At 37.6% G+C, this 17351-nt stretch overlaps 1 protein-coding gene across 1 annotated transcript; it reads right to left on the bottom strand.

Moving 5' to 3' along the window:
- Positions 1 to 780: 780 nt before the first annotated feature.
- Positions 781 to 16744, bottom strand: LOC117513484. Its single transcript, XM_034173662.1, has 9 exons — positions 16533 to 16744; positions 15650 to 15752; positions 15261 to 15558; positions 14937 to 15158; positions 3028 to 3033; positions 2885 to 2939; positions 1769 to 1871; positions 1377 to 1671; positions 781 to 1227 (listed from the first exon to the last, which is right to left on the bottom strand). Exons 1-9 carry the CDS (start codon positions 16585 to 16587, stop codon positions 1009 to 1011), a joined length of 1356 nt encoding a protein of 451 aa, XP_034029553.1. The 5' UTR covers positions 16588 to 16744; the 3' UTR covers positions 781 to 1008.
- Between the last annotated feature and the right edge of the window lie 607 nt (positions 16745 to 17351).

Genomic DNA, 17351 nt, shown 5'->3' with positions numbered 1-17351 from the left:
CTCAAAAATCCTGGCTGCGTACATGCGTGCCTCTGTGGATGATCACGGGCGTGTTTGGATGATGAACAACTCATACAGGCATGTTACACGGATATTGCGGGTGTTTGGTGAATATGGGCCAATTTTGTGCACAATCCATACGCAAATCCTAAACGCCATTGGGACAGCACCCTAACGTGCATTTTTGAGTTTTACAATGCAAAATGTGTGTTGTTCATGTTGTGTTGTGAATGTTCATGGAAACTCGTAGGAATATGCACAAAATATTATACTTTAGTTTTGGTATAGCATTATACAAAATGCCTCATGAGAATAATCGGAGCCACATTATTGCAGATATTTGTGATAAAGAATAAACAGCTAGCAGCCATTACTGTAAAGGCCTTCAATCCAGCACACTGATACTCTTATTCAAAGCAACTACACCCCAAATTATTCATAACTTTATGCCTTAAAAAGATTAAACTGGTGAGTTATATAAAATTTCACTCCCTGTACATTTTTTCAGGAACAAGAAAACAAAATTGTTTATTTATTTATTTTGTTATTTTGTATGTTTGTTTGTTTTATTTGTTTATTTTTTTTTGGGGGGGGGGGGGTAACCAAATGCAAATTTTTATTTCTGCTGTAAAGCTGATCAATTTTAACATGGATTCCTTTGGGGATTGACTCGTTTTGGAGCCAGCCTCAAGTGGCCATTTGAGGAACTGCTTGGTTCCTACATGCACAGACAGCACTACTGTGGGAATTTGACAATGTTTGAAATGAAACACTATATGTACCAAATTGTAAAAGCCTGTTAAAAACCATTTTATACAATACAGCCATTTAAGAATATAAAGAAGCAAGAGCAAAGTTAAAAAAAAAAGACCAACTAATTTGAAATCGCTCTTACCATGAATAATCAATGCCTGAACACAAAATATAATGTTCACTGAAATCAGGTGAACATCTAAGAACATGCAACATGGCAAAGACCATTAACAAAACAGTTAACACATTAAAAGATTAGACACAAACTTTATATTTATCTTCTAGCATCACTGTTCCTGTAGTCTGAAACTCCAGCGCCTTCCAACTGAAAATGTTTCCTGGGTGGAAGGATTGTTCATTCAAGTATTGCTGGAAATCACATTCTGAAATGACATGGTCCCACATGTGGACATCAGTGATCAGACCGATGAAACACTGCTGGGCATTAAACCCCCCACCATGAGAATCCTGCTCCTGCAGAGATTTCGGAAATACAGACATGCAAAAGTTGTAATTTTCAAGAGGTGTTCATATATTTATAATCACTGCAAAACCATTCAATAAAGGAATAATAAACTACAGAGTTCAATAGAAGAATAAACTGCTTAAACGTCAAAGCGTACCTGTCCTAAAATAGTTATAGGAGAGCCACTGATTGCTGTTTTTGTGGTGTATTTCTTGGTGAAGGGTCTTCCGTTGAACCACATCTGCACCAGTCCAGTTGAAGAGTCCCACGTGGTGCAGATCGAGTGCCACATGTTGGGTTTGTACTCTGGCAGTAAAAATTCTGCCTTTTTTTCCCTAACATGAATCTCCATCTCAGAGTTTTGATTGTCCCAAAAGATTAGATAATCATTTGCAAAAGTGGATGTGGACATCGAAAAGAGGGCGTGGTCTCTACGGATGTCTGTGAAGGACCTGAAGAAATTAAGAACACATTTATCCCTGTTTTCCTTCATACATCAATTACACTATGGAGGTTTCATTTAAATTAATTTTGTGTGTTTGTTCCTACCTGTGGCACAGAGTTAGAGCAGTGAATTCGCTTTTATCTGTCATTAGCTTCACGTAAGCCGTGTTGGTTTGTTTTGGGAAGCTGAAGCTTTTTCCTGACAGGTCTAACAACAACAACAACAAATATAACAATAAGAATAATGGCCATTTTTTAGAGAAGACACAACAATACAATAATTTAAAAAAATAGTGTGTACACACACACACACACACACACACACACACACACACACACACACACACATATATATATATATATATATATATATATATATATATATATATATATATATATATATATATATATATATAGCCCAGCCAAAATGATTGAATCCACAGTGGCAGTTCAGAGCTTCCATACTAATCCGCCGATCACATGGCAGCAATTCAATGCACTGAGGCACCTAGATGTGGTGAAAACAACTTGCTGACGTTCAAAGCGAGCATGAGAATGGGGGAAAAAAGGGGGATTTAAGTGGAATGATTGTTGCCAGACGGGCTGGTCTGAGTATTTCAGAAACTGTTGTTATTAATTATAACATGCAATATGTCAATTACTATATTTCACAATTTTAGTGCTCATATGGAGCTCTGCTACAGGTGTCTTATTAGTACAAATTTATTTCCTTTCAACAGTTTGTTGAAAATGGTATTTTTCTCACATTATGCTGTTGTGATAAGTGAATCGGGCACTGAGAAGCTTGGTTGCCAAATCTATTTTAATATGACTAAGGTTGGGGGGGTGGGGGGAACAGGTTAACTTTTTAACTAATGAAAATATTCTGTATTCTGTACAAACGTGTTCTACACATTTATAATATAACAGCAACTTGTTTTCTTGGGGGTAAAAAAAAAAATTGCAAAATTTTACAAAAAAAATAAAAAATAAAAAAACAGTTTTTAAAAATTTTAAAATGTAAAATTTAGCAACCATTTGTGAACACATGCTTTTTGAGAACAGTTAATTTAGACAATAATTTGAAAAACTGCAGATTTAATGTGCTTGCTTCCTGCTTTTTCTTCTGTCACTTTCATTAATTTGCATTCCATTCATAGTGTTGTTACGTTTTGGCACTACCTCTGATAAATTAATACAAACTAAGAATAAAATGATTACCTTGTATGCCAGAGGCACAAGCCATCAGCATCATCAGCAGAAGCAAAAGCAGCATCTAAAATAATGACAAACAACTCTGAAAACACTATTTTCAAGAAGTATATTGTGTGTGATACAAATATGATACAAATTGACTTAAATACCTTTGTCTTGCAGGGGATGTCTCAATTTTACCTTGAAATCTCTGCCAGGATGTTTTATGCAGAAGCGAAGTGAGTTTTGCACATCTTATGAACTAGCTGCTTCCTCATATCTGTCCTTATTTCCTTTGCACATTTATTGCTTCACTGTTTGTGGCTCCAGATTCAACAGAACTGTTGAGTCAACAAAATGGATTTTGCAATATCACGTGCATGCCATATTATTTTGTTTCAAAAGCAAAATAAATACATAACTGCATGTCTCATGAGGCACATTACTGTTTCGCACATCCAAACCAATTTACTTTTACATGGCAAAGTAAATGAAGGTAATCAAATTAAATAAATGTGATAAATAAAGGTGTAATAATGTAAAATATACAAATATGCACAAGCCACATGGCTAAAGTAAGGAAGTGCTGTCTGTGCTAAAGCAGTATTTTCCCATCCTGGTCCTCAGGATCAACTGTAAAAGGACACATTGGATATATTTTGGCATTACTGAATCCAAAATTATTAATTTGCATGAATCCATGTCAAACATCAATGGAATAGTGCCCACTGTAGTCTCTATTTTGAATTGTTTGATGGTTAAAAATCTTTTTTTTTTGTTGTTTTTTTGTTTGTTTGTTTTTGTACTTTCATATTACCTGCATTTTGTTATGTCTCAGTGTGTCTGCACGTCCACATGTACAGATGACCACTTCATTGTGTGCCACACACTTTCCTTTCATGTCAGTCAGAAAGAAAAGCATGTTGCGGTACAACATGAAGGGTCTATCTGCACTGTCGTCTCTGCAGAAGACGTCTATGATGGAGGAGTCTGCAGGCTGCTCTCTCTTCTGATGTAATGAGCTCTACTGAGAGAGGAGATGCCTGTAGCTGAGGATGAATGCTTCCTGGAGAACTGCATCTGATCAGCTGGAAGGATAAGCCCCGCAGAGGGATCAGAGTAAGATGACTAGACAGAACAGATCACACTCATCTAAGCAGGGAAAAAAAAAACTCCCTGAGTTTTCCCTCAGCTTTCAGGCAGAATAAGAACCATCTACAATAGCACAAAACCAGAATTATACACTTCAGTAAGGCATCGGACCACCAAAGCATACCAGAATAACTTTGTTGATATTTGGTTTATTTTCAAGTACAGAAATGAACAGCCTCTTTGAACAAAAAATGAACTAAATTGGATGCAGTGTCTGACTCCTTCAAAGTGAATTCTGGTGTCTATCATGGTTGTGTTCTGGTCCCTATATTCTTTAGTGTACTGGGTGTTGGGTCGAGTCCACTGGCTTGGGTGTCTTTGTTGGTCAGGAAAGGTTCACTGAGTTGCACTTTGCAGATGATGCTGTGAACTTTGCTGCTGGTTGGACGTGTCAAGAATCTGACTGAATTTTTGTCACATTTCGATTATCCCTGTTCTATCAGGTCTGGTTCCACAGAATGGCTGGGCACAAATGCAGGACTCAACAACAGAGCTCTGTGAGTAAAAGCAGTTTACTGAAGCAGTAAACGGGGTCTGGTACACAAAAAGGCTGTCCAACAACAGCAGAAGTACATAGAACATCAGGCTTAGGCGTGGCCAATAATACAGGCAGGTGGTTATAACACATGAAAGGCAAGCAGGTCAGGAATACACAAAAACAGAGCTCGAGAGAAGGCACAAGGTGCATCATCAATCTGGCGAGGGAGCAGGGCACAATGAGGAGCTTAAATACACCCAGGTGATGAGGTGCAGATTGGGAGCAGGTGTGCGTGGAATGCACCACAATGAGGGTGTGGCCAGAGAGAGGGAAACGCCCACCACCAAACAACAAGGGAGACAGACAAGAAGGACAGGGGCAGATAAACCCAAGCAGGTAAACCCCAGCAAGAGAAGCAACCGAACAAGACAAAATCAACCAAAACATGAAAATAAAACAAGACAAAACCTCACATCCTGACATGCTCTGACACAAGATCAAGATTCAACCTTTCGATGACTCCTTGGAGTCAGTCATTTTGCAGGAACAGGATCCAACTCATTCCAAGATAAGAGGATAATTTGAAAAATGTTTGTTTGTTCTACTGCTTAGAGGTGCTTGGGTCGATTTCCACCAATATTTAAAGTAATTTGCGGCCATATCAAAATTTTGGTTTATCTGTTTCTTCAACCTCCTCTACCCAGGTCCTTCTGATTTCCACCAAACTTGAAACTTGGATGATCCTTAAAAGGTTTGATTTAGCAAAGGTTAATGTCATTGCCATGAAAGATCAAAATTATGACTTTCATTCTAAAGTCTACAAAATATGGCACACATATGTAGGTGGGTTTTGGAATTGTCCTGGCAAGGTCAAATTAGTGCCTTCAACCCTAGTATCAGTCATTTGGGCCAAAGTCATATTTGCCTCTCTGTTTGTTGGACTAATCCCCACAAACCTTTTTGCTTATTTCAGCCAATCTTGGTATGTCAGTGAAGCTTGACTCCAAAATTGCCCTTAAAGAATTAATTTAGACAAAGGCCAAGGTCAAGGAATTCGATTTTCATCACAGTTTGGTTGTAATGTGGACTTAATGTGCTATAGCCATTGCTGTCTTCATGCTCATGGGTACTATTACCTTGTGTTTTTAAGTTGAGTAAACTCAAAACATCTGTGCAAAAGATTACCTTGAGCTTCTTTTTTTTTAACAGTGCAGCACTATAATAAATTCCAGGCAAAGTGAGAACTTCATGGGTGTATGAACTCTACAGAGGCCAGAAACAAGGCTAATAATATTATCTCATATAATACAAGGCATCGCAGTGGTGGTATGAAACTACCTCAAATTTAACTTTGTAATTTGCCTGAGAGTATGTCTGAATGTCTAGAGGTCTACCGCAGTGTACAACATTTGATTGTGAAGTGTGAATCCATCAGAAGCAGAGGTCTCAAACTAATGCCAAAAAGGGCCAAGAGGGTGCAGGTTTTCATTGCACCCACCCACTCCACCAAGCGATTTCACCGATTAACATCACTTTGCGCAGACGGAATCAGTTGATCAGTGAAATCACCTGGTGGAGTGGGTGGTTGCATCAAAAACCTGCACCCTCTTGGCCCTTTCTGGAATCAGTTTGAGACCTCTAACGTTTAACTGATTTAGAACCTATCTACAACCATCAGCATGGAATTACTCCAAGAAGCCATCAAAGGTTCAAATGGACAATTATTACCAAAGACCTGACCAAAGTGATGAAACACCACGACACCTCAGCCATCTACCAATACTTGAAATGTAGGTACATTGTGAAATCGTTGGATCTGGTTGCAGAGGTAAAAATGTGGATATTACAATGTTTTGAACATTATCTCCTGAGCTGCATTTCACTTTGGATTCAGCTGAAAAAGAAATAATGAAAGTCATCAAAATAAAAAAGGAAACTATGCAGTGAGCAGTTATACAAAGCCTCCAGTATGTGATATATGTGTGCTGTTTCTGAAGCCCTGCAAAGGTACTGAAAGACAGCATGAGATCTGTCAATACTGTGTATTTTTAGGGTTATTCCATCTTATATATCCAGCGTTACATTTTTACAAACTGTCTGATTCAGACTGTATGAAATGTGCTCTCTTGCCTGCAGGCTGCTTATAGGAACATTTTGGCTTCTGCTTCACTCCACACAGAATCAAGGCCAGCAATCACATTGAATAATGTTTTCACACCGTGATCCCAGATATATTTTCCACCAAAGTTTGGATTATTCAGGCATGTATGTGCACACTGTAATCACTATGGGATCTGTAACAAAATTATGTTCGATGGTTAAAAAATTTGTTTTTCACATTTAGTTTCTTTGACAATATTTTGTCCATGTTATATGTCTCAGTGTGTTTGCATGATCACGTTTCCAGATGACTCCATCATGTGCTCCATCGTGTGCCACATTCTTTATTTCTGTGTCAGTCAGAAAGAAAACTATGCTGTGATACAAAATGAAGGGTCCATATGTGCTGTCGTCTCTGCAGAAGATGTCTGTGATGGAGGACTCTGCAGGCTGCTCAATCTTCTGATGTAACTACCTTCAGTAGTGAGTGGGGAGATGCTTGCAGCTGAGGATGAAGATTTCCTGGAGAACACCTTCTGATCAACTGGAAGGAAAAGTCCTATACAGGGATCAGAGCAGGACAAGGAGACAAAACAGATCATGTTCATCTCAGCAGGAAAAAAAAACCCTCCCTGAGTTCAGCCTCAGCTTCTAGGCAGAAGAAGATTTATTTACAATAACACAAAACCAGAATAAGGCACCTCAGTAAAATACTGGCCCACTCCAACATAATGAAATAACTTCAGCACTATTTGGTTCTTTGACAAGCAGATGAATGAACAACCTTCCTTGGTAACATATGACCTTATTTAGAGTTTTAAATGTAGGTAGAGCCTTTGATCACAATTCAGTGAATTCTGGGGTCCTTCAGGGACATGTTCTGCTCCTTACTCTCTTCTAGTCTAAAGGTTTGCTCCGCATCAAACGGACACCTTCTTGGGTGTCAATTATCCAAGTGATGTCTTCAGTTTTTAGGGACTGAACACCCAACCAGTTGTAGAGTAAACATAGCTATTACCTATCTGGATAACTGAGAGCTACAAAAACTAGTAGCAAAGGGCACAAATCCATTTGGAGCATGTCCAAGGGCACAATGATATTTAATAAGTGGGAAATACCTGTGTAAGGGCCCCTTCACACATAGTAGGAATGTGGTCGAATTGCACATCAATTGTGCATGAAGCAGGAATCGTATGCAATACATGTAAAATCGGAGCTGCCTCCAACACCTTGTACACCTGTTGCTACAACTACAACCCCTGGCAAAAATTATGGAATCACTGGCCTCGGAGGATGTTCATTCAGTTGTTTAATTTTGTAGAAAAAAGCAGATCACAGACATGACACAAAACTAAAGTCATTTCAAATGGCAACTTCCTGGCTTTAAGAATCACTATAAGAAATCAAGAAAAAAAATTGTGGCAGTCAGTAATGGTTACCTTTTTAGACCAAGCAGAGGGAAAAAAAATATGGAATAACTCAATTCTGAGGAATAAATTATGGAATCACCCTGTAAATTTTCATCCCCAAAACTAACACCTGAATCAAATCAGATCTGCTCGTTAGTCTGCATCTAAAAAGGAGTGATCACACCTTGGAGAGCTGTTGCACCAAGTGGACTGACATGAATCATGGCTCCAACACGAGAGATGTCAATTGAAACAAAGGAGAGGATTATCAAACTCTTAAAAGAGGGTAAATCATCACGCAATGTTGCAAAAGATGTTGGTTGTTCACAGTCAGCTGTGTCTAAACTCTGGACCAAATACAAACAACATGGGAAGGTTGTTAAAGGCAAACATACTGGTAGACCAAGGAAGACATCAAAGTGTCAAGACAGAAAACTTAAAGCAATATGTCTCAAAAATCGAAAATGCACAACAAAACAAATGAGGAACGAATGGGAGGAAACTGGAGTCAACGTCTGTGACCGAACTGTAAGAAACCGCCTAAAGGAAATGGGATTTACACACAGAAAAGCTAAACGAAAGCCATCATTAACACCTAAACAGAAAAAAAAAACAAGGTTACAATGGGCTAAGGAAAAGCAGTCGTGGACTGTGGATGACTGGATGAAAGTCATATTCAGTGATGAATCTCGAATCTGTTCATGAATTCATGAATATACCCTGGTCTCCAACATCTTCCTTTGCAGGGCAAATATTTGCTCCGAGATGTTTTCCAACTTGCGTTTGAGTTCATACGTTAATGCAGTCTGAGATTGTACTGCCTTGCCCACTTCATTAATCATGATGGACAGATGTGGGGTTATGGTTCTGGTTTGTAAGAGTAAATGTAAAAAAAAAAAAAAAAACAGCAGGTCCCTTTGGCTGCTCGCTTGTTTGTATTTGGGGTCACCACAGCAAGTCCAAGATGGATCTCCATAAATTGTGCTCATCCAACAAAGTTATGTACAGTAGTGTTCAGAATAATAGTAGTGCTATGTGACTAAAAAGATTAATCCAGGTTTTGAGTATATTTCTTATTGTTACATGGGAAACAAGGTACCAGTAGATTCAGTAGATTCTCACAAATCTAACAAGACCAAGAATTCATGATATGCACACTCTTAAGGCTATGAAATTGGGCTATTAGTAAAAAAAGTAGAAAAAGGGGGTGTTCACAATAAGAGTAGCATCTGCTGTTGACGCTACAAACTCAAAACTATTATGTTCAAACTGCTTTTTTAGTAATCCTGTGAATCACTAAACTAGTATTTAGTTGTCTAACCACAGTTTTTCATGATTTCTTCACATCTGCGAGGCATTAATTTTGTTGGTTTGGAACCAAGATTTTGCTTGTTTACTAGTGTGCTTGGGGTCATTGTCTTGTTGAAACACCCATTTCAAGGGCATGTCCTCTTCAGCATAAGGCAACATGACCTCTTTAAGTATTTTGACATATCCAAACTGTTCCATGATACCTGGTATGCGATATATAGGCCCAACACCATAGTAGGAGAAACATACCCATATCATGATGGTTGCACCACTATGCTTCACTGTCTTCACTGTGAACTGTGGCTTGAATTCAGAGTTTGGGGGTCATCTCACAAACTGTCTGCGGCCCTTGGACCAAAAAAGAACAATTTTACTCTCATCAGTCCACAAAATATTCCTCCATTTCTCTTTAGGCCAGTTGATGTGTTCTTTGGCAAACTGTAACCTCTTCTGCACATGTCTTTTATTTAACAGAGGGACTTTGCGGGGGATTCTTGCAAATAAATTAGCTTCACACAGGCGTCTTCTAACTGTCACAGCACTTACAGGTAACTCCAGACTGTCTTTGATCATCCTGGAGCTGATCAATGGGTGAGCCTTTGCCATTCTGGTTATTCTTCTATCCATTTTGATGGTTGTTTTCCGTTTTCTTCCACGCGTCTCTGGTTTTTTTTATCCATTTTAAAACATTGGAGATCATTGTAGATGAACAGCCTATAATTTTTTGCACCTGCATATAAGTTATCTCCTTTCCAATCAACTTTTTAATCCAAACTACGGTGTTCTTCTGAACAATGTCTTGGACGTCCCATTTTCCTCAGGCTTTCAAAGAGAATAGCATGTTCAACAGGTGCTGGCTTCATCCTGACATAGGGGACACCTGATTCACACCTGTTTGTTCCACAAAATTGACGAACTCACTGACTGAATTCCACACTACTATTATTGTGAACACCCCCTTTTCTACTTTTTTTTTACTAATAGCCCAATTTCATAGCCTTACGAGTGTGCATATCATGAATGCTTGGTCTTGTTGGATTTGTGAGAATCTACTGAATCTACTGGTACCTTGTTTCCCATGTAACAATAAGAAATATACTCAAAACCTGGATTAATCTTTTTAGTCACATAGCACTACTATTATTCTGAACACTACTGTAAGTTCACTGTACTATTTTAAAGGTAGTGTAACTGCTTACAGGGCAGAGGTGGTGGCCAAGTGGTTAGTGCACTTGGTTTCAGCACAAAAGGTTCCCGGTTAAAACCCCACTCCTGCCACATTTCTCCATATAATGTGGAGTTGCATCTGGTGTAAAACCTGTGTCAGTTCAACATGCAGGTCTACCTTAGATTTGCTGTGGTGGCCCAGAGCACAAACAAGGGAGCAGCTGAAGGGACTTACTCTTTTTTGTTACATTTACCCTTGCAAATTTAGTTGACCTAAACCATGGTAATTAGGTAACAGTAACGCAAATTCATCATGTTAACCCAACAAATTTACATTTAGGTCTACATTTACCTTTCAAATTTAGTTGGCCTGAACCATGGTAATTTGGTAACAGTAACACAAATTCATCATATTGACCCAACACATTTACACTTAGGTCACTCAGCAAAATTGTTTCTGGCTAGGTTGGCGCATTTTACTTGGGTGGAAATATTTTACATAATTTTTTTTAATGTTTCACTGAGCAAGTTATTTTTTAGTGTAATGTTAGCTTTACTGATAGTGGCACATATATTTTTAATTTAACTGCTGATAAATGTGGGGCAGATATCAATTGTCAGTGTAATATGTTTTTGCTTATTTCAAAAATGCTAACTCCATCATTAGGAATGAGTTGTTTCATAAATATTGTACTTCATTTTTTGGCCATTTTGTGGCCAGATTCTTCCTTTTTACTCAAATGAAAATGAATCCATGTATTGTGTTTGGAGTAAGGCTATACATAAAGTTTGGAGTGTGCCATATCAATCAATCAACATTTATTTATAAAGTGCTTTACAGCACCGACTGGTGTCCAAAGTGCTTAACATTAAAAACACAAATTCACAAAAACAAAACACATATAGAATAAAAATTTAAAACAGCACATAAAAAACAGAACATGTCACCTCCCCACTAAGTGTTAAAAGCCAGTTTAAATAAATAAGTCTTTAACTTAGATTTAAAAAGTGCTAGGTCAGGAATAGTACGTAACTCAAGAGGTAGCTCATTCCACAGTCTGGGGCCAGCTACTGCGAAAGCATGATCACCCCAGCATTTATGTCTTGACCTTGGAACATCTAAGTAAAGCTGGCCAGACGCCCTTAATGTCCTACTGTAGGTGCGCAAAGTTAAAATTTCAGACAAGTAGGGAGGTGCAAGACCATAAATAGCTTTAAAAACAAACATTAAAATTTTAAAATCAATTCTAAAATGAACTGGAAGCCAGTGGAGTGAGTACAGGATGGGCTAATATGCTCACGTCTAAAAGTGTTTGTTAAAAGATGAGCAGCAGCATTCTGCACCAACTGGAGACGTGCAAGAGACGACTGATTAATGCCAGAATAAAGTGCATTACAATAATCAAGTCTGGAGCTGATGAAAGCATGAATGGCCGTCTCAAGATCTCAAGACCATACACCACACATTGTAATATTTTGCCACATTGTGCAAGTTGTATGAGTTGTTGTATGTATATTAGATGAGAACACTGTTCCTCTCTCCGGTGTTTGCACATGCACAGTGCGCGAGGTAATCAGCGTGTAGACGCTTGTAGCGCTGCTTCAAATGCGCGGAACCCTCACGAGTCACGACGGCCGACCAAAATATCAAACAGGTTTGATTTTCATCCGACCATATGATTCCCCATCGGGAGGTGGTTGTGAGATGTTAATCGCAGCTCGTTACTACATGTAGACTGAACGATGCAGGATGCACGATTAAGCTGAAACTCGGCGCGATCCAAAAAATTCTCGCGAGTGAAAAATCGTCTGAAAAAGGGCCAAAAATCGGACAGTGTAAGCCCAGCCTAAAGGTGGTGCACTGGTGAGTAAACAATACTGTTCTTGTTTTAACTAACTTTTACTTATGGTGGCTCTATTATAAGCCACCCAATTTTCATAGTCAGTCGGCACATAAATGCTGGATTTAAATGCCACAGCAGAACTCTTATTATCTCTGTGCGCTGGCGGTTTGTGGGCCGGTCGGATATGAAACTCCCGGGCTGAAAAATGTTCCCAGCACGCCCCTGGTCATATCAACCCACATTACCTATGTTGTTAGGATGCACTAGCTTGGTTCAGGCTTTATTTTCCCTGCCCAGGTCAAAAATTGTATTTAATTTCTTTTTTGTGTTTCTCTTCATGTTGAGGCTGCAAATTATTGCACTTTATGATGCTTGAATAAACAATAGCTTTGGGTTTTCTTTTCTTTTCTTTTGATTTTGTTTGAAGATTTTTATTTTATTTTTGAAAGTACCTTCATTTTGGTTGTGCAATACTTTTTTTGACATATTGCAACTGTGCAAGTATTTCAGCAGTTTAGCAACAGTTTCCGTTTGAAACGTCAGCATGATTTCAACTCTGCTGTGTAACTGAAGCCATCTGGAATCTCTGGACATGTCTTCAGATTTACCCATCAGATACAGAAACCATTTCACTTCTAGTACATGATTTATTGTGATTGACATGTAACATTTTACAATGTGAAAATTATAAAAACAATTAACAGCAAGCAGAAGTGATGCAGCGAGAATTAAAGAAAATCTTTAGCATCTGTAAAGAAACTGACTCCACTAAATAGGTCTGTATGATAAACACAGAAAGCTTGATGTTACCAGATGGACCAACCCACAGACAAATACATAACCTTATGACCATTACCTTTTTATATGAGTACTCCTTCAGTTCAATTTCAATTTCAATTTATTTTCATCTATATAGCGCCTAATCACAACAGAGTTGCCTCAAGGCGCTTCACACAAGTAAGGTCTAACCTTACTAACCCTCAGAGCAACAGTGGTAATGAAAAACTCCCTCTGAGGAAGAAACCTCAAGCAGACCAGACTCAAAGGAGTGACCCTCTGCTTGGGCCATGCTACGGACATAAATTACAGAACAATTCACAAAACAAATATACAGGAAATGCTGTTGGTGCACAGGACAGGAGGGTTTCCAGCACAAATACCACACTCATCACTGGATGGAGCTGCACCTTAAACAGACAGAAAAAAACAAAATCAAGCATCAGAAAGACAAGAAATACAGTATAATTTGTCAGCATTAAACAAGAAGAAAAACAGGAAATACTAATGTGATTGCTGGCCACTAGCCCTAAGCTTCACTAAAAAACCCAGAATTTAGGTAAAGTTGAGGCCGCGGCACGCTCCGTTTCCTAATAAAAGGAATTAAAAGAGTAGAAAGCATAGAACTGTACTATGCCAGTATGCTAACCATACAAAAGGGAAAATAAGTGTGTCTTAAGTCTGGACTTGAAAGTCTCCACATTCCTTACTGGAATGATCAGAAAGTTCATTTAGGTGATGAAGATCAGTTTCTTTTAGGTGGTCTCCTGCATTCAAAATAAAATTAGATTCTGCTTAATGTGGTTTGAAACAATCATTTTACACTTGAGTGATCATCAAATACTTACATAAATTCATTTGAGACTTTAATGTAATAAAATAATACATAATTTTTCATTTATGTTGTAATAGGACTTTTATTATAGGACATTTCAAATTTGATTCGCGTAAACAAAACAAAAACAGTAAAAAAAAAAAAAAAGATCAACATATCTGATATCATTGTTTTAATCAGAATGTGAATTACACAATGGACAGTTAGGGGTACTCTTCCAATATTAGTTACATAATGTTAATATTGCATACCAAACATACCTAAAGTTATTTGATTAATGTTACATAATGTAAATGTTAGCCTTAGCAAGCTAACATTAATTACTTAAATTGTGACTTAAAACAAAAGCTCCAAACTAGCTAAAGTTGGAATTTATCTTGAGATATTTGATAGAAGTACAAACACGTTTTGGATGAACCTGCAACATTCAGTGACATCATTTACTGTACAGAGGCTGATGTTGGCTGCAGTAAGATAATTAAAACCTTTAAAGCAGTGTTTCCCAAACGTTTTGAAATTGGAAAGCTAATTTAAAGTTCCCTGATTATGCAGACACCTGCAGTGATGTTCAGTGATGATCAGGTATGACTGAGGTGATTTATATGTCTATAACAATCAAGTAATCTATCAGGTTATGGAAAGATCCATTTGTGTCTTCAGCACAGTTTGTACTTTTTAAACTATAACTATCTTGCTCAAGGTTCTGCTCTTTATCCATTTATGGGTTGGCCAGGAGTTAGGCGAGGCCACTGCCAAGATGACAACATCCAGAGCAGCTCCATTTGAGCTTCAAAAATCTATGGGTGATGATACAACGGGATTGTTCAGTATATCTACAATCTATGGTCCCATAATATTTGTGGGAAATGATGCTGAGCAATAGACATGTTACAAATGAGTTGGTTTAGATCATTCTTAATTCATTGATAAATATTAATGTGCCTCATGACGACTGTCCACACGCAGTAGATCAGTTTGGGAAAACTTTGCCTTTCAGGTTATTCTAACAATGTGAGGGTTTACGTTCTTTTACCACCATACTCAATCCATCATAAACCTCAAAATCCAGGTTCTCCCAGTTGAAAACATTTCCTTGGGTGATGATGCCACCATTCATGTAATTCTGGATTTCACACTGTGAAAGAATGTAGTTCCACATGTGGACATCAGAGATCATTCCAACAAAGCTCTGCTTCGCATCGTACCCCCCACCGTGTCTGTCCTGCTCCTGTTGATGTAAAATCAATACATTTAAAATGACTTCACTTGCAAAAAAATCAAGAGGCAGAATTCGTCAAAAGAATAAAGTGTTTCAGAATAGAAGAAGTACCTGTCCTAAGATACTTATTGTCGATCCAGTAATTTTTGTTCCTGAAACTCCGAATTTCTTGATAGAGGGGTTTCCATTGAACCACAGCTGCACCAGTCCAGATACAGAGTCCCATGTGGTGCAGATCGAGTGCCATGTGTTGGGTTTGTAGTCCACAAATCCAAACTCTACCTTTACATCCTTGACAAAAACCGACATCTTAGAGTTTGGGTGATCCCAGAAAACTAGATAAGCATTTTCATTAGACGTCGTCGACATCGAAAAGAGGGAATGTTCTCTGCGGAGGTCTGTAAAGGTCCTGCAGACATAAATACATGTTTATAGCTCTGTTGTTGTTTTGTTGTTGTTGTTGTTTACATTGAACTTTACAGATCTGTGTTTGTTGCTACCTGTGACATAAAGTTACAGCACCAAAGTCCCCTTTGTCTGTCAACAGCTTGACATATGCTGAGTTGCTTTGTTGTGGGAAGGTAAACATTTGACCTGTCAGATCTTCAGAAAGAAAGAAAGAAAGAAAGAAAGAAAGAATATTGTAAATTATGCAATTACTTAATTCATTATAAAGGAGATGCAAAAATAAAATATTCAGTTGAAACATATTTCAGGAAAACACTTAATTTATATTTTTTATAATGAATTATAATAACAAATTTCATTTGTTGTAGCACCCTGAATAATGTGTTGAATTTGTACAATTTTAATAGACACATATTTTCTTTACAAAATAATTGTCACACTGTGCAAATACAATGTTGTCTGGAATTAAAAGCTGTCAAACATTTGAAAAAAAAATCTTTTATTATTAATTCAACATGTTCCTCCTGTAAATATGATTCACTTATCCCTTGCTCAAAATTTTGGCTGACAGGTAAAGTGAATAAAAAAATGTACACAACTAGAACAGTCGAATGCAAAAATAAATAACTGAAACTATTCCAGATTAAAGGATGCAAAGTGTTACATACAGTAACAGAAATATGTTATCTCCACATTTCATCATTGTGAATGCACAATATGAAGTATACAAAGTCTGGTATTAATGATATTGTTAAAAGCATTTTTGTTTAATTAACATTAGCATTTTTTTTCATTTGATATCAAATGAAAAGCAAAGTAAAAGTACTTCATAACGTCTCAGTATTATGAATAATTATAGTAAATTATTGTTTAACTACTACTGTACTACTTACTATTGTTTAACTAAAGACTACTAAACAGTTGTATCATGAAATGGTGCCAATTTCTCTGTTAAATCAAAAACATAAATTTTACCTTCAGTGCCGCAGGCATAAGTCATCAGCATCGCCAGGAGGAACAGCAGCATCATGCAAAAAAAAAAAAAAAAAAAAAAAAATTGGAAAGTATGTAAAATATTCAAGTTGGATTTTTCTTTTAAGTTTGTATGTTGTATATGATACAATTACTTTTAATTTGTCTGTTTTGCAGAAGATATTTCAGTGTGTCTGTGAGGATGATTTTTCCATAAGAGGATCTTATGCACTTACTGCTTCCTCATTTCTGTCCATATTTCCTTTCTGCATCAATTTCCACATGATATTCTGTTCCAGATTCACCAAAGCTGTTGATTCAGCTAAATTCATGCATAGACATTGCATAAATGGCATGTTTTGAATCTTGCTACAGAGACAAAATGTTAGTGTAGGGGTTAAGCCCACAGCAGAAGGGGTTTATTGTGCATTCTACAAGTATAATAAAAGCACCAAATTTTCAGGAGTGTTGGTATATGGTGTGGAGTTTACTTTCAGATGTGGAGACATTCTGAAGGTGGCTAGAGGTCATTGACTTCTAACAATAATAAACATTGACTGCTATGGGCAATTACACAAATTTTGTTGAATCAAGAAACCTTTTATGTACTTATTCACTGGATCAACCAAAATGTTGCTTCATTGTGCTACGACTTTACATGTTGCACCACCAGTTAAGCTATGAGCAGCAGGATAGCTGGAAGACACCAAAAGCTAGGGGCTGTCTGGACTTTACAAAAAGGATAGCAGTGCAATGTTAAGGGCCCCTTCACACATAGTGCAAAGTTTGGTCGAATATGGCGAAACAGCGCGAAACAGTTCA

Source organism: Thalassophryne amazonica, chromosome 7 (genome assembly GCF_902500255.1).
Source record: "Thalassophryne amazonica chromosome 7, fThaAma1.1, whole genome shotgun sequence".
Taxonomy (NCBI): Eukaryota; Metazoa; Chordata; class Actinopteri; order Batrachoidiformes; family Batrachoididae; genus Thalassophryne; species Thalassophryne amazonica.
The sequence above is the reverse complement of the archived record's forward strand: the minus strand, read 5'-3'. Positions and strand labels throughout refer to the sequence as shown.